At 42.4% G+C, this 24,897-nt stretch overlaps 1 protein-coding gene across 1 annotated transcript; it reads right to left on the bottom strand.

The window, feature by feature from the left end:
* Positions 1–520: 520 nt before the first annotated feature.
* On the bottom strand, positions 521–24,503 carry LOC135506944 (uncharacterized). Its single transcript, XM_064926379.1, has 6 exons — positions 24,042–24,503; positions 17,639–17,772; positions 17,301–17,441; positions 6,606–6,770; positions 2,053–2,164; positions 521–1,830 (listed from the first exon to the last, which is right to left on the bottom strand). Exons 1-6 carry the CDS (start codon positions 24,295–24,297, stop codon positions 893–895), a joined length of 1,746 nt encoding a protein of 581 aa, XP_064782451.1. The 5' UTR covers positions 24,298–24,503; the 3' UTR covers positions 521–892.
* Between the last annotated feature and the right edge of the window lie 394 nt (positions 24,504–24,897).

The following is a 24,897-nucleotide window of genomic DNA, read 5'->3' as shown; positions in this document are numbered from 1 at the left end:
GTCCACCTGTTAACTGGTTGTGTTCTTTGTGGTGGTGTTGAAGTCTCGGTCACTCGCGGTTGGGTTCTTGTTCCGACTCGGGAAGGAAGAGCGAAGGCTTTTGATCCAGGGCCAGGGATTGTGGTCAGCCACTTCAGTGGTCCAGTCTCTCCTGCCAGCAATACTAGAGATCAGCAGGTCCTCACAGATTGCAGACTGTAAAACACATTGAACAGAAAAGCATAAAGGTTTATATATGAAACTCTTAACATATTATATTAATATTATGACATATTATAAAATATTAACCACAGTCAAGCATCTAACACTGTGATTCAAGTACCGTACAATATGGAGCCATTAGAGTTTATTGTAAAAAAAAAAAATAGCCAAAAGTGTTCATTTAAAAATTAAGTATAATGTTTTGGTCCGACTGAGCTAAGGAAAACTCAGTCCCTGCAATGACCAAAAAATAACCAAGTCAGTCAGCACAGTCAATTTTGTATTTAATTTCAACAAAATGGTCATACACTCGCATACGTGAAGTTCAGTACTTTTATTGTAGAAAACGATGTGACAAGTAGAAACCATAGTGAGAAAAGTGAACAGTAACTTTTCTGTAAATCTGGAAACCTCGCTGTGATGAAATACATTTTAGAATGCTTTGGAAAAAGTTCAACATTACACACAGCTTCACTTCTTCATGTCAAGTAAACGTAAGGACAAATAATTTCCCCATTTCAAAACAGGACAAAATTGTTAGTCTTAATCAGTGAAACATTTTTATAGACACCATCACAAATTATACTCATTCTTTCCTCAGTTCACCTCATCCAGTTCCCTACTACATCCAAAACCAACAGAATTAACTAAACAAACAAACTAACTAGTACTACATACATGTCACTGTACTCTATACATGGGCTATGTGCATTTGCTGCTGGTGTATCCTGAGATATCTCCTCTCTGAGAACCTCTTCCCGCAGTGCGTACAGGCGAATGGCCTCTCTCCCGTGTGGATCTTCAGGTGCACCTTCAAATGGTGCTGGTGGGAGAACCTCTTCTCACACTGGGGACAGCTGTAGGGTTTCTCCCCTGTGTGGACTCTCTGGTGCCTCTTCAGGCTGAATGATTGTGAAAAACTGGCCCGACAAAGGTGGCAGCTGAAGGGTTTCTCCCCTGTGTGCATCCTCTGGTGGATCTCCATCTGTTTGCGGAAACTGAAGGCTTTCCCACAGAACGAACACGGGAAGCGCTTCTCTTTGCCACCAGATCTAGTAGTAGCAATGCTATCAATGTCATTTGTCAATGGGCTTGTGTACCCATTTAGTGTTGAGGCACTGGCATTGTCTGAGGTCTGGTTTAACAGGAGAGTGTGAGGAGAATGAAGGCCAGGGAGTGTCTGTGTTGTTGCAGGGTCCATGTTCCAGTTGATAGATCCTATAGAAGGCAGGCTGAAGGTAGCACCTGTTAGGGGGTTAACCTGAGGCGTCATCAGTCTCTCTGAATCACAACTATAGGAGCAGGACGGAGCATCGCTAGCCGAGTCAGTACCCATACGGACACCACCTCGTACCTGCAGACCAAATCTATGCCTCGCCCTAGTCTCAGCCATTCTGTTGTCATGGAGACTATGTTCAGTTGTTTTGTGTTCCACTGTCTGTTTCCGGTTGTGGTTAACAGTGTTGTTCCCCAGCCCAGAGTTGAGGATGCTGTCCCATCCACTGACCTCCACTATGCCACCTCTGGTCCTGGCCTGCTCAGTGATGTTGTTCCCTAGAGCCTTGGCTGCACCTGTCTGGGTATCCAAGATGGCCACCCAGTCTCCTCTGTTAGCCTCCTGCCAACCACCTGCAGGAAGAGGTTAGAAAATAGATTTTCCAGATTTTTTGTTGTTGTCAAGTTCATACATTATAATGTGTGGTTTTGTATGTAAGCATACATAGTGTCGATTTCATTTTATGAAGGAAGGAAAAAAAATAGCCAGGCGCATCACTATTCCCATTTAATATATATTACTATTCGAATTGAAGATCTATTACTGTATGTAGGTTATATGTATTTCTCCCTTGCCTTGATCCCCCATCTTTAGTCCACTCAGCAGATCAATACTCTCTGGTCCGTCTTCTATTGCCTCCTCTTTGACCAGCAGCAGATCAGGCTTCCCATCCTGCATGTCTACTGGCTGTAAGAGATACAGAGTGAGAGGATGTTGGATCAAGAAATCTGATATAAGCACCTTGCTATGGAATATCTTTTGATTGGGTAATGAGGGATTGCTATGAGTACTATGCAAGGTTGATTTGATTACTTGATGTGCTGAGAATAGAGACAGTTTACCCCTACTCTTAAGGGTACAAATAAAAGCTATGCAAGAAGCTTCTTTAGTCATAAGAGTCCCACCTTGTCAAAAAATATATTTAAGAGACCTCATGTGCTGTCCTAACCAGTTCAGAGTTACCAGCGGGTGTCTTGATAATAGAAAAACGAAGCGAGTCAGTGGTTCCTGTGTCACATGCAATTGCTTTCGAGTTGGTAGAAGAATGTGTTGATATTGCTATATCATCTGAGACTATAGTATATTTCTGATTGTTTTCCACATACCTATCAGGAACGGGCCGGAGTGGTGTCACACTGTTTCCTCAACCCTAGCAAACAGCTGACTCAACTAATTGCATTCTAAACTGAAGATCATGATTAGTTGATTATTGGGGTCAGGTGTGTTAGCTGAGGCAAAAGTATGACACCAATCAGGCCCCGAGGACTGGAGATGCACATCCCTGCCTTATATGAACTTGTCCTTTCCCATTGTGTGATTATTCTGATGAAGGTCATTGATTGCCGAAACCTTAATCTTCTAACTTTGCTTAAATAAAACAATTTAATGTTTAAATGGTGAGCGAGTATTGCCTCTTTTCCGTTTCAATATATAATCAATACATAATCTTGACCTACATGGAACACTTTAAAAGGTTTCACGAGGCCTATTTCACATAAAATTCCCAAATACTTAACCACTAGGCTAATGAATAACAGGGTTGGGGGTTCAGTCAATTCAGAAAGTAAACCAAATTCCAAATCCAAATTTTTCTCATTGAAAAGCAGTGAAGAGAATTGGAATTTCAGTGTACTTCCTGAATTGACCCCAACCCTGATACACATTTTTCATTTGATTATTTAATTACCTACTGTACATATTTTAAGTAATTCCTTTGGAGCGCAACATGTTAACAAAAGCCTAAATTGGGCGTGCCTATAAATTTGGCAATTGAAGGCATTTAGAGCTCATGTTAACTTTAATTGTGTTCGACGAAAATTATAAACCTTTCAAACATTGTATGCAACATTATCAGCGGCAGGTGACTTCATGCCTAGGCTACTGTGCCATAGCGATTTAGAGTTGTTAAACGGGAGTGACGAGTGTGTTGATATAACGGTAATATTGTAGAAATTCCACTTTCAACAACCATCAAAATTTGTAAAAAAAATAATAAGTTAGGCTATGCATGCAAACATATTGGGCCTAAGTATTGTTGTCCATTAGTTTACTCCAATTAGGGGAGGGGGTTAGGGTCAAATAAAAAGCAAAATATAGTTTTTTAAATATATGGGGGATTGGGAATGACGCAGACACTTAACGTTGATAGAACCCACAATCTGCATTATTAAAGCTGGTCTACGGTACCATTTATGTTTACTCAGTCTGTCCAATTGACTCTGTCAATCACCATATTCTTATCGGCAGACTCAGTAGCCTCGGTTTTTCGGATGACTGCCTTGCCTGGTTCACCAAATACTTTGCAGACAGAGTTCAGTGTGTCAAATCGGAGGGCATGCTGTCCGGTCCTCTGGCAGTCTCTATGGGGGTGCCACAGGGTTCAATTCTCGGGCCGACTCTTTTCTCTGTATATATCAATGATGTTGCTCTTGCTGCGGGCGATTCCCTGATCCACCTCTACGCAGACGACACCATTCTATATACTTCCGGCCCGTCCTTGGACACTGTGCTATCTAACCTCCAATTGAGCTTCAATGCCATACAACACTCCTTCCGTGGCCTCCAACTGCTCTTAAACGCTAGTAAAACCAAATGCATGCTTTTCAACCGATCACTGCCAGCACCCGCATGCCCGACTAGCATCACCACCCTGGATGGTTCCGACCTTTGAATATGTGGACATCTATAAGTACCTAGGTGTCTGGCTAGACTGTAAACTCTCCTTCCAGACTCATATCAAACATCTCCAATCGAAAATCAAATGAGTCGGCTTTCTATTCCGCAACAAAGCCTCCTTCACTCATGCCGCCAAACTTACCCATGTAAAACTGACTATCCTACCGATCCTCGATTTCGGCGATGTCATCTACAAAATTGCTTCCAACACTCTACTCAGCAAACTGGATGCAGTTTATCACAGTGCCATCCGTTTTGTCACTAAAGCACCTTATACAACCCACCACTGCGACTTGTATGCTCTAGTCGACTGGCCCTCGCTACATATTCGTCGCCAGACCCACTGGCTCCAGGTCATCTACAAGTCCATGCTAGGTAAAGCTCTGCCTTATCTCAGTTCACTGGTCACGATGGCAACACCCATCCGTAGCACGCGCTCCAGCAGGTGTATCTCACTGATCATCCCTAAAGCCAACACCTCATTTGGCCGCCTTTCGTTCCAATACTCTGCTGCCTGTGACTGGAACGAACTGCAAAAATCCCTGAAGTTGGAGACTTTTATCTCCCTCACCAACTTCAAACATCTGCTATCTGAGCAGCTAACCGATCGCTGCAGCTGTACATAGTCTATTGGTAAATAGCCCACCCATTTTCACCTACCTCATCCCCATACTGTTTTTATTTATTTACTTTTCTGCTCTTTTGCACACCAATATCTCTACCTGTACATGACCATCTGATCATTTATCCCAGTGTTAATCTGCAAAATTGTAATTATTCGCCTACCTCCTCATGCCTTTTGCACACAATGTATATAGACTCCCCTTTTTTTCTACTGTGTTATTGACTTGTTAATTGTTTACTCCATGTGTAACTCTGTGTTGTCTGTTCACACTGCTATGCTTTATCTTGGCCAGGTCGCAGTTGCAAATGAGAACTTGTTCTCAACTAGCCTACCTGGTTAAATAAAGGTGAAAAAAAAGAAAAAAAATAGAGATTATGCAAAGGAAAGATAGTGATGACGCTCATTGAAAACGTTGCAAATTATGTGGATTAACCAATCGCGATGAGGTATCGCCAGCTCTGAACTCTAGAGCTCACCAGTTTGTAATCCTAAAAAACAGAAATGAGTTACCTTTGGTTCGTTTAGCCATTGTTATGGGTGAAATTAATGGGGAAAGATTGGGTTTTATGATTAACCTCAGATGTTATTTTTGCTGTTTTATCACCCCCCTAGAGAAGGGATGGGCAACCGCCGACCAACCCCCCTTTAATATGCCCGCAAAAAATATTTGAAAAAATGTAGGGACTCAGTCGGGGTCTTAAAATACTGTTGAGAGTTATTCTAATTAATAAAATATAAAAATCCCCATCAAATTCCATCAATTTAAACTAGAGATATCAGTGTCTCAATCCACTGCATGCGCTTGTCGCAGGACTGGTTTTAAGGTAATATATATATAAATGAATGGAAGTATGGAGGTAGTGTTGTGCCAACAAGGTTAAAAAAAAAATTATATATATATACACATATATACAGTGGGGCAAAAAAGGATTTAGTCAGCCACCAATTGTGTAAGTTCTCCCACTTAAAAAGATGAGGCCTGTAATTTATCATAGGTACACTTCAACTATGACAGACAAAATGAGAAAAAAAATCCAGAAAATCACATTGTAGGATTTTTTATGAATTTATTTGCAAATTATGGTGGAAAATAAGTATTTGGTCACCTACAAACAAGCACGATTTATGGCTCTCACAGACCTGTAACTTCCTCTTTAAGAGGCTCCTCTGTCCTCCACTCGTTACCTGTATTTATGGCACCTGTTTGAACTTGTTATAATTGTATGCATGCATGTATGTATATATATCTCCTGAGCTTTCTTATATCTCCTAAATATAGGACAGACACTTCAAACCTTATTTTTAGGATTTCTTTTTAGGGATGTTATTCAATCTGTTTCTATGGGCTATAGTAGAAAAAGATACATTTTATATTTATTTGATTAATGTTTTAAAACATTTGTTTGATACCTAAAAGGGGTCCTAAAATTCTAAATCAAGTAGCCAAATGAACCATGGTATGACCTTAAAACAATTCCATGTGTCAGCTTAGAACCCCCCCTCCAACAGTTTAGACTTTTAAGAATTAACAACCAAAGCAACTGCATATGGCCCAGGAACCACTGACTCAATGTATTTTACTATTATCAATACACCTGCTGGTAACTCTTAACTGGTTAGGACAGCTCAGGAGGTGTCCTAAATATCTGTCAACTAGGTGTGACTTAGGACTGCAGAGACTTCATGCATAGCTTTTATTTTGACCCATTAGAGTAGGAGTAAAATGTCTCTATTTTCAGCACTTACGACCAATTTTCTACGTTGAGAAGCTTAGTGGAATACCGCCCAACCTAATACCATTCAGACAGTAGTTTACAGTGGGCTCACCTCAGTGAGACTGTATGTGGTCCTGTGCTCTTCAGCTGGTTCCTCTGTGGGTTCTGGACGAGTTTTTGTCTGGTTGTCCTCCATGACCATGGTCGCCTCAGGGTTTGCCAGACCCTCCTCACACCCCTCCTCCTTCACCAGCAGCACCTCCAGACCCTCCTCCTCCTGGAAGAGACAAGTGATACAGATTACACAGACATACACTCCCTCAGGTACGTACACACAGATAATAAACACACATTCAACATGGAGTGTTTACCCATCCCCACTACATTGGAGTCCTCTACTGTAGTTACAGAATTACTTCATTGTTGTTAAACCCATCATGGTGAACATAAATATGATGTTGTTGGTAAATATGAGTCAGCTATGATAAGTTAAGTCCTTAAGATAAACCTGACTAAACTATTTTGACGTGTACATTAGTTGTTTGTGTGTAATACACCATATCAAAACAACACATACACATGTACAGTTGAAGTCGAAAGTTAATATTCACTTAGGTTGGAGTCATTAAAACTTGTTTTTCAATTACTCCACAAATTTCTTGTTAAACTATAGTTTTGGCAATTCGGTTAGGACATCTACTTTTTGCATGACTAGTAATTTTTCCAACAATTGTTTACAGACAGATTATTTCACTTATAACTCACTGTAACACAATTCCAGTGGGTCAGAAATAATGTACATACACTAAGTTGACTGTGCCTTTAAACAACTTGGAAAATTCCAGAAAATCGATTCCAAGAAATCAGCCAAGACTTCAGAAAAAAAATTGTAGACCTCTACAAGTCTGGTTCATCCTTGGGGGTGTTACGAATCCCTTTTGGCCCGACAGTCTAGGGGGGATGGTAATGAGACTCGTAACATAACTCATGCAAATTATTATTGTGACAAAGGAAAAGTGTGAACGAAATAAGCACGACAACTGAAATCTACCGTCAAACTCTAGGTTTATTTATAAACACACGGTAATGGGGGAGCAGGAAAAGGGGCTGAGCTGGACCCAAGGAAAGAAACAATAAGTATTCAAAAACACCCCTAAGCTAGACTAGCCTACTTTAACAACAGCTAACTAACTAACCAAAAATACAGTGGGTGGTCCGCCCAGTTCTAACTAGTGTATTTAACAAAGTTCACCTACGGGTAGTGTATGCCCATGGGCGACTTGTCTTGGTTTCCCCCTTTTCCACCAGCAATCAAACACAAACACCATAACCAAAAACAATACTCACAGGTGATGACAAAGTGCTATGAGGTGCTTAAACAAAAGAGAGGTTACGACACAAAGCCAGAGTGAAACACAGAGACCTACAGACATGGCATTTACAGAGAGATTGAGCTGAGCTGGGCTGGGCTCTAGAACAAACAAATGGGGTTTTTAAACCATGGGGAAGGAACTGTGATAGGTCAGGAAATTGGAGGAGGTGTGTCTTCTGATTGATGATTGATTGTTGACTGATTGGGGAGTGATGATTTTCACCTGTGAGGGGAGAAGGAGAGAAAAGAAACACACACACAGGATACACACACACACAGGATAACTGTATCCGTAACAGGGGCAATATCCAAACACCTGAAGGTACCACGTTAATCTGTACAAACAATAGTGCGCATGTATAAACACCATGGGACCACGCATCTGTCATACCGCTCAGGAAGGAGACGTGTTCTGTCTACTAGAGACGAACGTACTGTGGTGCGAAAAGTGCAAATCAATCCCAGAACAACAGCAAAGGACCTTGTGAAGATGCTGGAGGAAACAGGTACAAAAGTATCTATATCCACAGTAAAACGAGTCCTATATCGACATAACCTGAAAGGCCGCTCAGCAAGGAAGAAGTCACTGCTCCAAAGCCGCACAGCCCTCCATATGCTCGCCAGAGGTAACCTGACTGCCATTAGGTACCGAGATGAGATCCTCAGACCCCTTGTGAGACCATATGCTGGTGCGATTGGCCCTGGGTTTCTCCTAATGCAAGACAATGCTAGACCTCATGTGGTTGGAGTGTGTCAGCAGTTCCTGCAAGAGGAAGGCATTGATGCTATGGACTGGCCCACCTGTTCCCCAGACCTGAATCCAATTGAGCACATCTGGGACATCATGTCTCGCTCCATCCACTAACGCCACGTTGCACCACAGACTGTCCAGGAGTTGGCGGATGCTTTAGTCCAGGTCTGGGAGGAGATCCCTCAGGAGACCATCCGCCACCTCATCAGGAGCATGCCCAGGCGTTGTAGGGAGGTCATACAAGCACGTGGAGGCCACACACACGACTGAGCCTAATTTTGACTTGTTTTAAGGACATTACATCAAAGTTGGATCAGCCTGTAGTGTGGTTTTCCACTTTAATTTTGAGTGTGACTCCAAATCCAGACCTCCATGGGTTGATAAATTTGATTTCCATTGATAGTTGTGTGATTTTGTTGTCAGCACATTCAACTATGTAAAGAAAAAAGTATTTAATAAGAATATTTCAATCATTCAGATCTAGGATGTGTTATTTTAGTGTTCCCTTTATTTTTTTGAGCAGTATATATATAAAATAGTTTTTATAAATACAAATAAATCACTCCATATACACAAGAACAACTTACAAACAATAACTACATTTTCATGTGCCCAGACCCGCATGCTCACACCCCCATCCCAAGAGCCTGCATTATTGGTTGTCACTTGGCCTTGAATTGTATCAATTTGTTGTTCTCATTCGTCCATGCTATTTCAATAATAAATCATTACATTTTTCCATTGTGTTAATGATGGCGGATAGAAATCAATGTTTTTATTATACGTTTTTTCAAGATGAATTGAGAATCGCCTAGCCCCGTTCGGCATCTCACTACACCCCCATATGCCATGTATTGAAATATGCAGACAGACAGATTAAAATTAAGTTTACGTTGTAATACTTCTGACAGCCAACTTTTTAGCTCAGCCCCACAACTTTTGGACATTATAGCATTCCCAGAAAGCTTGGATTGAGTGATTATTTGTTTTATACATGACTCTGCTGTTGTTCTTTAGAATTTGTGAATTTTGTCGATTGTATAATCAAATTCTATACATTAGTTTATACTATATTAAGCATACATTTTCATTAACTGTAATTTCATTAGTTATGCTGCAACTTTCCCTCCATTTATGCCAACAGTTATTTTTAGTCTTTGTTCCAATAGTTTATATAAGAGATTGTCAGATGGATATAGTCTCTGCAAGGTTTTGTATATCTTCCCTATCATGTGAACATCCTTTTCTGACTCAAATAATTCCCTCAAGGTTGCTCTGATTTCCAAAAGATTTCAAAATCAATATTGTGACATTAACTTTTTTTCAGTCCAGAATATCTTTTAATTCTGTCATGGACATACATTTATTTCCTGTTACCAAGTCATGTACGGTTTCTATACCTTTTGTTTTCCATGTAGTCCAATTTATCTATGAATTATGAAAAGCTATCCAAGGATTGTTCCATAGGGTTGTGTTAGTGAGTGATATTGGTTCTTGTAGATTACGTTTAATTTTCTGCCATATAGTTATAGTGTTCTTAACGATGAAGTTGTTCATGTTGTTAGCTTTATACGTTGAAAATAGACAAATAAAAAGATTCTGGGGATGAGCATGTCTGGCCACTGTTTTAAATGATAACTTGTTAGCATTTGTGGCACAAATTCAATGCAAGTCAATGCTTACTAGATTAGCATTTTGTGCTTCATATCCAAATCCTCTATAAGTAATGTTAACCTCCGAGTTATACAATCCATTTTTGTATACTTCATGATTATTTGGAAATGAAGCGGGAAAATGTAGGTACCACTGACTTGCATTGGATTTTGTGCCACAAATGCTAAAAAGTTAGCATTTGAAACGGTGGCCAACAAAACCAAAGCATGGGTTGCTTTCATACCTTGTCCATATGCTGCTTACAGGGTAAGGAAAACTATTATTAATTTAAAATGATTGATTTTGTAATTTAGGTGAACAATCCCTTTAACACCTTTTCACATAAAAGCAGGAACAGCACCATTTAGGAGGTCCTGGTAATATCAGGAACAGCACCATTTAGGAGGTCCTGGTAATATCAGGAACAGCACCATTTAGGAGGTCCTGGTAATATCAGGAACAGCACCATTTAGGAGGTCCTGGTAATATCAGGAACAGCACCATTTAGGAGGTCCTGGTAATATCAGGAACAGCACCATTTAGGAGGTCCTGGTAATATCAGGAACAGCACCATTTAGGAGGTCCTGGTAATATCAGGATGTAGGATGGGACAAAAACCTAACAACTTCGATGACTAATTTCTCTGAACAAGGGGAAACAACCAACCAAATTCACTGAAATTACATAGGACGATGAAACAATACTCCGAGCCGCAGCACCATACAATTTGTCAGACAGAGAACTGATGCTATATACTCGTTGTTGGGGTGGGATTGGTGTGGGGGGGTCCGTGGGTGGTTATAGACAATTTCTTTGGATTCCTCATGTCTAACTCATTGTTAGAAAAAAGTTTGTTCTGAATCAGATGTTAAGTACTATATTTATTAAATATATGAATCTTATAAATTAAAATGGCCAATTTGGGTGCAATCAATTAGTTGAATTTCTCAGAGATCTAATTGGATTTCAACAAAATAAATGTTGCAGGAATGCTAATATCTGTTTCTAACAGAAACGATTTTCGAACAATCTGAGATGGTGGGTGTCAATTCTCTTTCTTGTGCTTTTTGAAGTGGAACGACCCCCATGTCGCCCCGCTCCTCCGCACACTCCACGGGCTTCCAGTCAAAGCTCCCATCCACTACGTGACCATGGTGCTTGCCGACAGAGCAGCAAGGGGAACTTCCCCTCCCTACCTTCAGGCCATGCTCAAACCCTACACCCCACCTGAGCACTCAAGTTCTGCCACTGGTTTCTTGGCCGTCCCACCACAATGGGGGATCAGATCCCGCTCAGCCTAGTTAACGCTCTTCTCTGTCCTGACACCCCAATGGTGGTACCAGCTTCCCTGCTCAGCTTACAAAAACGTCTGAAACCCTACCACTCGAAAGAGCATCTTAAATGAATCCCATTAAATAAATAAATTGTGTTTCTACCAATGTTATAGTTGTGCTTTTATATGACTTTTTATTTCTATTCATTAAGATTTTTATTTGAAATTGTTTTTAAGGTCTGATTTACTGTTTTTTTTACATAATTAAGTTTCAGCTTTAGTTCTAGCGACAGAAAGTAACCTGTGCATGGGAGGCTAACAGCTAACAGCTGTATAGTTGTGTTTTTTGTCACTTCTTGCCACTATGGAGCAGTAATACATAAGGTGATGGGTCAGGTCATAGATTAGGTTTAAAGGGATAGTTCACCCAAATTACAAAATTAAAAACATTGCTTACAGGGCAAGGAAACCAATCTATGGAAAAGGTATGACAGCAATCTATGTATCTCAATGGGTGCATTCTCTGCTCATAGGTTGCTGACACCTTACAACACCTGGATAGGCATTTGACGTATCAGCTAACCACATCATGGTCGCGTTCCCCTGCTCAGACGTTGCAAGCGTCGACCAATGGTTGCGCGGAGGGCTAACTATTATCCTTCGTTTGCGCTTATGTACTGCCCTCTTTAATTCAAACCACAGGTATTCGGTGGGATTTGAGTTCGGAGACAGATTCTGCGGTCAGTCTTTGTGGATTTTGGTGTGCTTGGGGTTATTGTCTTTCTGGAAGATCCATTTGAAGTACCAGCTTCCTTGCAAAGGCAACCAGGTTTTTGGCTAAAATGTCCTGGTACTGAGTAAAGTTCATGATGCCGTTGACCTTAACCTGGGCCCCAGGACCAGTGGAAGCAAAACAGCCCCATAACAAAGATCCACCACCATATATTACAGTGGGCATGGGGTTCTTATCTGCGTATGCATTCTCATTTCAACACCAAACCCACCACTGGTGTGCAAGGCCAAAGAGCTCAGTTCTTATCTCAGTTCTTCATCAATGAAGACTTCTCCGAAAGGTACGCCTCAAAAGAAAGGACCCGCTGCTATGACTCTTTGAACAGCAAAAGAGGCAACATCGCATACCTGAAGTACGAGTAGCTGGTCTTTCACCCCTTCTGCCCTAGTAGGAATACTGCAGGCGACTGAAGCCCACTGAGAGAATGCCAAGGGTGTGCAACAAATCTGTCAAGGCAAAGGGTGGCTACTTTGAAGAATCTAAAATATATTGATTTTTTAAAAACTTTTTTGGTTACTACATGATTCCATGTGTTATTTCATAGTTTTGACGTCTTCACTATTATTCTACAATGTAGAAAATAGTTAAAAATAAAGAAAAACCCTTGAATGAGTAGGTGTGTCCAAACTTTGGACTGGTACTGTATATTTCTTCCCAACCCACCATGGACAGCTCCAACACAATTTTACGGAAGGTTTAAAACAAATTAATTGAAAACAATGTGCCTATGTCTTATCAGTATTCATAGCATTCTTAGTGCTTGTTAGAGCATTGTGACCTGCTGTAGCACAGCGGTCTAAGTAGCGTGCTCCGGTTGTAGACACTGATAGATTCCTTGAATTAATTTGATATTTCTCCCCAACCTACCGTGACCAGCTCCATTACAATTTTACCCGTTGAACATGGTGGTCTCCTGAACTGGGAGCACCACTTGCTCTTCGTTGAAACAGACTGTGACACTACAGATGTCAGATCTTGGGGCCTCCCGAGTGGCGCAGCGGGCTAAGGCACTGCAGTGCTTGAGTCGTCACTACAGATCCTGACGCACAATTGGCCCAGCATCGTCCGGGTTAGGGGATGGTTTGGCCGACAAGGATGTCCTTGTCCCATCGACCCTCTAGAGACTCCTGTGGTGGGCCGGGCGCGTGCACAGTGTTTCCTCTGACACATTGGTGAGGCTGGCTTCCAGGTTAAGCGAGCAGTGTGTCAAGAAGCAGTGCGGCTTGGCAAGGTCGTGTTTTGGAGGAGGTATGGCTCTCGACCTTGGCCTCTCCTGAGTCCGTACAGGAGTTGCAGCGATGGGACAAGACTGTAATTACCAATTAGATATCACAAAAATGGGAAGAAAAAGGGCTAAAAAGTACAAAAAATAATAATATTTTGTCGCAGGAGGAAATCAATCTTGCACCAGGAGGATTTGAATAAATATTTACATCGCCGGGGGCAGCTGGAATCCATTTGTATATACAATGCCGTATCGTACCTTAATCTACGTGCAGGCTACAGCTCGTCTTGTTAATTCTTATGTGGATTATAATAAAAGTAGAGTGTAGATGGTTTGTTCGTCAATGATTTTTTTTTATGTTGAAGGCAAGCAATAGGCAGAATATATAACTGATTACCTCAGTGCGATCCAATGATTTATATATACACTTCATGACTGTTAGGAGCCACTGTGCCTCCATCTTGGAACTCCCTAACCATTGTAAAAAATATTTTGGAAGCTATGTAAATGCATTCATTTGAGTTTTTTCCACATTTATTCTATTACAAATACATTAATGCATAATATAATAAATTTGGTGAGCTAAATAAAATGTAAAAACATTTTCCTTAAAGTATACTTTGAGATCACTAATGTTACTGTCCCTACTAAAAAAATTCAATACATGTAATTTTGTCCTTTATTGAAATACAGTATAATTCCATTCAATCCTATGGAGGACTGCTCCTACTGGGGAGTGAGTATCCATAGCATTCTTAATGCTTACTAGAGCATTGTGACCTGCCGTAGCGCAGTGGTCTAAAACAGCACACTCCCGCTCCAAGCCTCACGAGTTGCATTTATTTCAATGTTTTCAAGAAGTAAAAAACAATTGTCTGATAATTTACACATCAGAGGAGTGTCTCAGCACAACTTAATCGTCTTTGGATAGGCTCAAATGCATAAACATCGACAGATTTACAAAATGAAATATTACCCACACCAAAGACCATAACTAATTTGACAAATTATACATAGCCCAACTATAAAACGTGGGTCAGCATCCACACTGGAGGAAAGTTTATCGTTCAAGTTTCTGTCAATCAACTGGTGGCCCAAATCAGCTCATCTCAGCCAGGGACACAAACAAAATCAAATATTATTTGTCACATGCGCCAAATACAACAGGAGTAGACCTTAAAATGAAATGCTTACTTACAAGCCCTTAACCAACAATGCAGTTTTAAGGTAGCCATTTCATTAGCTGTTCAAGAGTCTTATGGATTGGGGCTAGAAGCTGTTTAGAAGCCTCTTGGACCTAGACTTACTGGTACCGTTTGCCGTGCGGTAGCAGAGAGAACAGTCCATGACTTTTAGAGCTTTCCTCTGACACCGCCTGGTATAGAGGTCCGAGATGGCAGGAAGCTTGGCTCTGGTGATGTACCATACGCACTACCCTCTGTAGTGCCTTGCGGTTGGCATACCAGGAAGTGATGCAACCTGTTAGGATGCTCTCGATGGTGCAGCTGTAGAACCTTTTTTGTTGTGCCCTCTTCACGACTGTCTTGGCTCACTTGGACCATGTTAGTTTGTTGGTGATGTGGACGCCAAGGAACTTGAAGCTCTCAACCTGCTCCACTACAGCACCGACGATGAGAATGGGGGCGTGCTCGGTCCTCCTTTCCCTGTAGTCCAGAATCATCATCGGTTTTCACACCTTTCATAATGTGACAATGGATAGGCTAATGTGTAGGCTACAGAATGTAGCCTATTGGAATATAATCAAATGGCCTATTGCAACCATCGATGGCACTACAATATCGCCAGCTGATGTCTCATTAAAGCATCAATACGTGCGAAATTCACCCGCACTGCTGATCTCAATATAGTGGTGAGGAGGAGTCTAACGTATCCGGAAGCAAATTCACCATTAATTTTCACTCAAACATTGTTTTAAGCTTTGTTCTACTGTTGACAGTAAGCGCACTTCAGGATTGTATTTCGATTTGCTCTCCTTAAATACACCACATGACCAAAAGTATGTGGCACCTGTTTGTCGAACATCTCATTCCAAAATCATGGGCATTAACATGGAGTTGGTCCCCCCTTTGCTGCTATAACAGCCTCTAGTCTTCTGGGAAGGCTTTCCACTAGATGTTGGAACATTTCAGCAGGGACTTGCTTCAATATAGCCACAAGAGAATTAGTGAGGTTGGGCGATTAGGCCTGGGTCGCAGTCGGCATTCAAATTCATCCCAAAGGTGTTCGATGGGGTTGAGGTCAGGGCTCTGTGCAGGCCAGTCAAGTTCTTCCGCATTGATCTTGACAAACCATTTCTGTATGGACCTCACTTTGAGCACAGGGGCATTGTCATGCTGGAACATGAAAATGCACCCATCACTAATCTCAACTAAAAAACTGCATTAATTTCCTCATTAAAAGTGCCTTGGGGAAAAAATAGAGTAGTTGAACAGAAGTAATGAAACAGCCATTTGTGAACATCATATAGCCTACACAGTACAAACACAATATGTAACAGATTTTTAGGCTTATATACATCACACAATGTCTGGATGCAATATTCTACCCAAGAATGTTCAACACTGTTAGTCTTAATCTCATTATACCAAATGCATCTGTGGATGTTTTCTGCTGACAACAATGAAAATTAATCTTTGTCTTTAATGCAAGGATTGATCTATACATCAGAAGCTATTGAGTGAAATTATTACGTTCATAGAGTGGAATGGTTTTTCTGCTGGTGTCCTAAGGTAGCTCCTCTCTGAGAATCTCTTCCATCAGTGAGTACAGGCAAACAGCCTCTATACCATGTGGACCCTCAGGTGCATCTTCAGCTGTTCCTGGCGGGAGAACCTCTTCTCACACTGGGGGCAGCTGTAGGGTTTCTCTCCTGTGTGGACCATCTGGTGCCTCTTCAGGCTGCCAGACTGGGCAAAGCGCATATGACACTGGGTACAGCTGTAGGGTTTCTCCCCTGTGTGGACCCTCTGATGGACCTCCACCTTCTGGGGGCTGTTGAAGCCTTTGTTACAGAACATGCAGAGGAACCGTTTCTCTTTACTATTGCCTGATGTTGCTCCCCCTCCCCAAGCCTTGGCTCTTTGGTCGTTTGAGTTCAATACCTGATCGAAAAGGACGTAGCCGAGTGATTCAGAAGGTGCAATCGTCGTGGACACTGGGCCGCGATCCCTGAACTCGTGTAAAGGGGAGTGGGTGACAATATTTGGATTTGTCTCTAAGCTTTCTCTGTAATGTAAGACATCTCTGCCCTGTGAGTGTCTGTCTCCTAGGTGACTATCTGCATTCCATGTGGGAGGAGCATCGCCCTCCACTTTCACAGTCACCTCATCTACCACTATAACCTCCCCTTTCTTATCTATGCACCCTTCAGAGTATACACTACTACTGTACCGGTTCCAGTCCCCTCTAGACAAATCAGTCTGTGTCTCTAAACCCAAGGATATGTTGCCAGGGTCCATCTCTGTAGTGTAAGAACAAGACGGATCATCACCACTAGTGTCTAACGTGTCACCATCACAATTAACCATCATCTGGCTCTGGTGAAATACCGGTAAGGACTCTGAGTCAGGAGCAGGAGAACAGCCCGGTGTCCCAAGCCCCAGTCTGTCTGGGTCTGATCTGTGGTCAGTTACTGTGTGTAAGGGCCTGTGTGTTACAGTTAAAGTCTCCGTCTCCGTCTCTGTCTCTGACTTGAGGACGACGTTCAGTGTTCCACTGACCTCCGTGATGCTTCGTCGAGCGATGGGGGTGGGGTCCTCCGTGGCTACAGGGGGTGCTCCAGTCTGGATGTCTCTGCTGTGTTGTGGGTCCTCTTCTTCAGTCCTACTCTGCTTGACACCAGGACCTGCAGCCTCTGCAGACTGCCACATGAAGAGTGGAGGTTATTACCGATACATGACTGGAATTGGATAATGTCATAGTGAAGTCTCACAAGCTCCCCTACGGCAGATAAATAAGGATGTATATGTAAGCAAGTAAATAGCTGAGGGGAGCGTTTCTGAAATTAACTGGCCACATTTGATGTACTGTAATTTTGATGTAATACTATTACACTAACCTCTATCATGATAATGTGCTGAGTTGAGGTTCCACTCCCTTCATCATCAACAGTGATTGGTTGGTCATCTCTCCATGTGTGGTGTCCCACAGGATTCACAAAGCTCCTGTAGCCTCCAGTAAAATGTCCTTCACCTAAGAGAGTGATTGAGGGAAAAGAGGTGGTTTAGGTTAGGTACTGTCAATGCTGAACGCTATATTGTACAATATTGACAGTGTTGACACCGTCTAGAATTGTCCAGGATGACTTCTTGATATATGATTTATAGATTGATTATGTTCCTTGCATATTTTTTAAAAATGAATAAATAATAGGAAATTCAGTAAATCAAGAATCTAGTTAGAATAGGATAGTGTCTTTGTGCAAGACAGCTAAGTAATCAGGGGAATTATTGCATACTATCCAAAAACTGACCAAGCCCAATCATGGACGGATTAATGCAGGGGCTTACCGAGGATGAAGCCCCTGGGCCCAGACCCGTGGAGGACCAACAGACAGCAAAAACATTTTTAAATTTATAAAATATATATACAGTATATATTATACAGTATTAGATATATGTAGTATATATATTATATATATTTTCTAAATAATGTTTTACTGCAACCGCCAACTACAGGAGGATTCAGGAGCCCACCCGCAATGAGTGTAGAGAGCCTGCTGCTCTGCTAATTATCAGATAGAGGGAGGAGAGGAGGTAGGGGGCCCACGTGGGTAACTGGGGGGGGCTCTGCCTTGATTGGGTAACTGATTGATAAAATAAACTGCATAATAAATAAAGAAATAAATGTTACTGGCCAATTGTGTGAGTCAGTGACTGGGCCCAAGCAGCAAATTTATTTATTTTTCATCCAACCACAGGAGCCCAATCTCAATTTTCAGAATACAATAGAGAGCATAATTTAGCTATAGAGGCTCAATAGTTTCTAACAAATAATGGTGGATAACATTTGATCACAAGCACATACAGGTAAACTGCCAAAACAAAGGAAACACCAACCTAAAGTGTCTTAAAAAGGGTGTTGGGCCACCATGATCCGCCAGAACAGCTTCAACGCACCTCGGCATAGATTCAACAAGTGGATTTAAACCATTCATGACTTCAATGGGAACTGCCATCTATGGATTATATTTCTATGGTTGGTTGAGGTTGTCTTTTGGCCTTTCGCTAATTTCAAAAAACAATCCTGGGTTAAAAAACATGGAAAGCAAACACCTACTACTGTAGAACCAATGTTGTTATGTTCTGTTAATTACTGATGTCCCCTTTAAGGCAGGAGCACCCTTGGTCATGCGCAGTGTTGTTCTATGTTATTCTGGTACTAACTCGTTTGAGTAAATGTGAAGCGCCAGTTCAATTGCTTGTATTCAGAGTCTTTCTTATTACATAAATAAGTAATAAGTGTTAAGACGCTACAATGGCGACGACGATGATTACCTGCAGTGTGCATCACGAATACAGATGGAGTTCGTAGGAAGAGAGGAAGATTTTGACCCTGTAGCACAACAGCTAGCAAGCAGTGAAGACGAGGGGAGAGCTGACGAGAACGAGGCGACAGATCAAAGACCCGTGGAGCCGGAGGTAAAGAGAATGGCTAGCATCGGGAAAATGTATGTGTTTGATGACACGCAAGAAAACTGGGCAACTTACATTGAACGACTGGAACAGTACTTAATTGCAAACGACATTGCTGATAACAAAAGAGTACCAGCGTTGTTGAGTTTAATTGGCCCAAAAACATACAGTTTGCTAAGAGATCTGACTGCCCCTCTGAAGCCCTCAAATAAAACAGTCACAGAGATTGTGGAGATATTGCAAAATCACCTATCACCTACACCACTCCTCATCGCAGAACGTTTTCGTTTCCACAAGAGAGATCAGAATGAGGGGGAGGGTGTTAGTACATATGTAGCAGTGTTGAAGAAACTGTCTGAACATTGCCAGTTTGGAGAGAACCTAAATGACACATTAAGGGATAGATTTGTTTGTGGACTGAAACATAAACACATTCAAAAACGTTTGCTCACAGAATCAGAGCTCACGTTTGCAAAGGCTGTTGAAATTTCTGTGGCTATGGAAATCACGACAAAAGATGCATTTGAGTTGCAAAGTAAAAGATGTACTGACCTGTCACAAATTTCCCTGCACAAGTTCACGCAGTCGACAGCGCCCCCATGTGGCCGAAAAATGCAACCGGTGTGACAGAGATGGTCACAGAGCAGAGGACTGCCGTTTCAAAGACGAAATTTGTTACAAATGCAGTAGAAGGGGGCACATTCAAAGAGCATGCAAAGCAAAATTCAGTCACAACAGGAAAACTGATCAAATTAAAGGGTCTGTGAATGCACTAGCAGAGAACAGTGGCAGTGATTCAGATGAACGATTAATTGGTACAATGGAGTTAAACACAGTGACTTCTCCCAGCAGTAGCATAATATGGTGACACCAGATATCGAAGGCAAACCCCTCAAAATGGAGCTGGACACAGGATCTGCAGTGTCTATAATTTCCACTACCGTCTACAATGAGCACTTTAAGGCTATCAAGCTGAAGAACACAAATGTGTTGCTGAAGACCTACTCAGGAGAGAGATTGAGCCCAATGGGGGCGTTGCAAGTCAGAGTGCATTATGGGGGGCAAACACAGCAGTTACAGCCTGGAACTGCCCCCCCATTATTTGGCAGGGAATGGCTTTCAAAAATAAAGCTGAACTGGTGTGACTTGAAAATGCTCCACACGTTCCAGTCCAAAGAGAATGGTACAGACCAAACACTGGAATACTTGCGGAAGAAATACAACACAGTTTTCAGTGATCAGATGTGAACAGTAAAAGGCTTCACAGCAAAACTTGTACTAAGAGATGATGCAACCCCCAAATTCTGCAAAGCCAGATCTGTTCCATACTCCCTGAGACCAAAGGTGGAAGCGGAAACCGATCGCTTGCAGGATACAGGGATCCTGGCGAAAGTGTACAGAAGCGAATGGGCCACACCCATAGTTCCTATTGTGAAGAAAGACGGGTCTGTTAGAATGTGTGGGGACTTCAAGGTAACTGTGAATTCAATGTTGCATGTGGACCAATACCCCCTACCACGCCTGGATGACATCTTTGCTGCACTAGCTGGGGGGAAACACTTCAGTAAAATCGATCTGAAACAGGCTACCGGTTGAAGAGAGTTCCAAACGGTACCTGACAAACACACACAAAGGTCTATATAGGTATAACCGCCTGGTTTTTGGCATTGCATCAGCCCCAGCCATTTGGCAACAAACTATTGACCAGATTTTGCAAGGAATCCCAGGAACCCAGTGTATCCTGGATGACATGATCATAACAGGACGCACCGACAAAGAGCACCTGGCTAACCTGGAAGAGGTCCTGAAAAGACTGAAAGAGTATTGTCTACAGGCAAACGTAAAGAAGTGTGAGTTCTTCAAAGACAAGATTGTCTTCTGTGGACATGACATTGACTGCAATGGATTGCACAAAACACAGGACAAAATCGAGGCAGTGGTACAGGCACCACGACCACAAAGTATCACAGAAGTGAGATCTTTCACGGGACTGATTAATTACTACAGAAGATTCCTCCCAAACCTTTCAGCAGTACTCCAGCCTCTAAATCAGCTCCTGGAAAAGAATAGGACCTGGCGGTGGACAGAGCAGTGTGAAAATGCATTTTTGGAGGCAAAATGGCTCATAACATCTGAACAGATCCTGATGCATTACGACCCTGAAATGCCAGTGAAGTTGGCTTGTGATGCATCCCCTTATGGCTTAGGTGCCGTCCTTTCACACACACTGAAAGATGGGCCAGAGAGGCCAGTTGCATTCGCGTCACAAACATTGAATAATGCAGAGAAAAACTACTCACAAATCGACAAAGAAGCACTGGCACTAGTGTGGGGCGTCAAGAAACTTCACCCATACCTATATGGCAAGTGTTTCACACTGGTTACAGATCACCAGCCGTTGCTTTCTATTTACAGTCCAAAGAAAGGCATTCCGGCAATGACAGCAGCCAGGTTACAGCGATATGCCCTGTTCCTTGCCAGTCATATGTATGACATTGAGTTTAAGCCGTCATCCCTCCACACAAATGCAGATGGATTATCCAGACTGCCATGTACAAGAGAAAGACAAAGGAAGGTGGATGCAGTGGACATGTTCCATACCGCTCAGCTCGAGGCACTACCAGTCACAAGCACAGTTATCAAACAGGAGACAAGGAAAGATGTGACCTTGTCAAAAGTGTACACCTACACCATGTCAGGATGGCCAGCTACTGGCAGAAAGGAGCTGACTCCGTATTTCTAGCGGAGAAACAAAATTACAAAGTACCAAGGATGTTTGATGTGGGGAATGAGAGTCATGATACCAACATCTAGTTTTGCAGCAATTACATGAAGGTCATGTTGGATCTGTCAAAATGAAGCTGCTCTCAAGGAGCCACTTCTGGTGGCCAGGTCTGGATCAACAGATAGAAAACATGGCGAAGAACTGTAGCGGATGTTTGGAAACCCTTCACATGCCTGCTCCTGTCCCAGTCCACCCATGGGAATGGTCCACAGAGCCATGGCAGAGAATTCATGTGGACTACGCTGGTCCCTTGGAAAAGCACATGTTTCTGGTTATAGTTGATGCCCATTCCAAATGGCCAGAGGTGTTTTGCACTGACTCCTCCACCTCAGCTCAGACGATAGAGTGTCTCAGAACAACGTTTGCACACTTCGGTTTGCCACTGCAGCTGGTAAGTGACAACGTGCAAGCTTTTATAAGTGACGAGTTTACAAGATTCATGTCAGTAAATGGAATCAAACACTCAACCTCAGCTCCGTACCACCCTGCCACCAATGGGTTGGCAGAACGCTTTGTGCAAACCCTAAAGCAAGGACTCCGTGCAGCAAAACGAGACAAAGGGACTTTGCAAACAAAACTGGCCAAGTTCCTGGCCTCCTACCGAAACACCCCACATGCCACGACAAATGAAAGCCCAGCCGCACTGATGTTCGGGAGACCTCTCAGCACACAGCTGGACATCATGAAGCCAAACAGGCGTAATGAAGTGCTGAACAAACAAGCCAAGATGCTCTCCGGTGGCCGGGAGCGCCATCTCCAAACAGGACAGGAAGTGATGGTGCGAGACTACAGAAGAGGAGGGAAATGGACAAGAGGGACCGTACACACACAAACGGGACCCAGAACTTACCAGGTTCAAGTGAGCCCAGACATAATGTGGCGGCGTCACATTAACCAAAGGCATTCCACGGAAAACAGCACAACAATCGAGAGAGAACAGGCACAGAGAGATCCTGAGAGTGACACACAGGGAACTGTAGAGGACAGTGGGGCAGTAAAGAGACCCCAGGCTGAAAGAAGGGAACGTGTTGATGAAGGTGCGGCTATAGCAGAAGCTATAATGGAACAAGCACACACTGAGGATGTTCAGGAGCCTCCAGACAATCCGAGACGCTACCCAGAACGAAGGCACCGTCCACCAGACAGACTTATAAACAAACAAAAACTAACTGTTCAAGTTCAAATTAAAATATGCAAAATAACTACAACAAGTTCTGGGAAATGGTTCAGTTGTGGTTTGGTAAAAGTAACTGATTGTATAAGAGAAGGAATGTTATGTTCTGTTAATTACTGATGTCCCCTTTAAGGCGGGAGCACCCTTGGTCATGCGCAGGTTTGTTCTATGTTATTCTGGTACAAACTCATTTGAGTAAATGTGAAGCTCCAGTTCATTTGCTTGTATTCAGAGTCTTTATTACATAAATAAGTACTAAGTGTTAAGACACTACAAATATAAAACGTTTTCCCCCTCAACAACTCCCATTTTTTCATGAACAGCAGCACTATTTTTCTAAGTAGATCATCTTGAGATAGGCTATTGCCAAGAGGAGCGCATCGACCATTACTGTGAGTAGTAACCTATGGCTTCATCTTCATCATTAGGTGAGACTGGGCAATTTTTTGGTTTGAATTCAAGACCAGATTTATCTCAGCTTTAGCAAATGTATTATTTAATGTAAATGAGGTAGAATTGCTTGATATGAGTTTTTAAAAGGCAAAAAAAAGTTCCCCATGTGTGGAAATGCCAAAAACGCCTCTGCTCAACTGTAGCCTATGCCACGCCGCAAATGATATTATGGCTTTATTATAAATGGGCTTTAACTTCAAAATAAAATGTGACACGTGTCGTTTTGCATCTTGGTGCACGGATTTGTTTACAAAAAAATGTGGAGTGACTATAACTAAAAATATGTTTTAATCATTCTAAATCTGGCCCTGAGACCAATTTCTAGGTAACATGTGCAGACAGGAACTGGCGAAAGCCCCCCCCAGCCAACCAACCCCCCAGCCAACCAACCCCCCCCCCAACCCCCCAATTGTACCTCTTGGCATTCCTGCTCTGTATCGGTCGAGGATCTTGACCCTATTGGTTCTCTCTGCGCGCTCCCGTGCCACCTTCAATTCCAGCAGCTGTAGTTTCCTCCGTAATCCCCTGTTTTCTTTCTGGCTTTGAGTAATTTCCAAACGAAACACTGCATAGTCGTCATCTACGAGTTTACAGATCTCTGCCACGGCTGCATTTGCTAGCACCTCCATGACGGAGGCTATTTGAGTGTGAAAAACCATACAGTTTGACATTGTTAGCAGCTAGCTAGCGTTACCTAGATAACATATATCAACCAAGTCCTGTTTTCAACGCGAATTAAGCAGTACCATGTATGTGATGCTGTGCAGCTAAATTAGTCATATGTTGAGTTCCAGGGTGTTATTAATACGCGTCTAAATAACAATAAAAACGCTAACGTGGAACTTGTTCTCAGTCACTGCTCACTTCCGTTTACTTCTTCTTTGTGCGAATTTCCGGAAGATTACACAGCGTCGCGTATTGCTGCCCTTCGCAGGTCGGAGAGCGGATTACACATTGGTCACAAGAACAAAGTGTTTCCACTCCTCACAAACTACAGACAACATGGAAAACGGCAATAAACGGATTATGTTCACAAGTCTGATTGGCCTTGAGCCATGTCTTCATGTTTTTGTGTGAAAGTGTGACAGGTGGTGCAGTTGTGTGTGTCTGATGGCAGTGTATTCCAAACATGGGAAGCTCTCACAGAGAAAGCAGATTGACTAAATGTGCTTTTCCTTAAGGGAACTATACAGTCACCTCTCATGGCAGACCTTGTGGGTCTGCTGCCGTATGTTTGAGTTTTCTGTGGAGGGAGGGGAGGGGGAGCCAGG

This window comes from Oncorhynchus masou, chromosome 20, assembly GCF_036934945.1.
Source record: "Oncorhynchus masou masou isolate Uvic2021 chromosome 20, UVic_Omas_1.1, whole genome shotgun sequence".
In the NCBI taxonomy this organism is placed as follows: Eukaryota; Metazoa; Chordata; class Actinopteri; order Salmoniformes; family Salmonidae; genus Oncorhynchus; species Oncorhynchus masou.
This window is presented reverse-complemented; position numbering and strand designations above follow the sequence as displayed.

Excerpts from the sequence above, each read along its gene's own strand:
- LOC135506944 (XM_064926379.1), bottom strand. The coding sequence starts at position 24,297 with ATGTCAAACTGTATGGTTTTTCACACTCAAATAGCCTCCGTCATGGAG. Across the intron at positions 6,771-17,300 it reads CTCGACGAAGCATCACGGAG|GAGGAGGAGGGTCTGGAGGT; the intron begins GTCAGTGGAACA and ends TGTCTCTTCCAG. Across the intron at positions 2,165-6,605 it reads CCACATACAGTCTCACTGAG|CCAGTAGACATGCAGGATGG; the intron begins GTGAGCCCACTG and ends TATCTCTTACAG.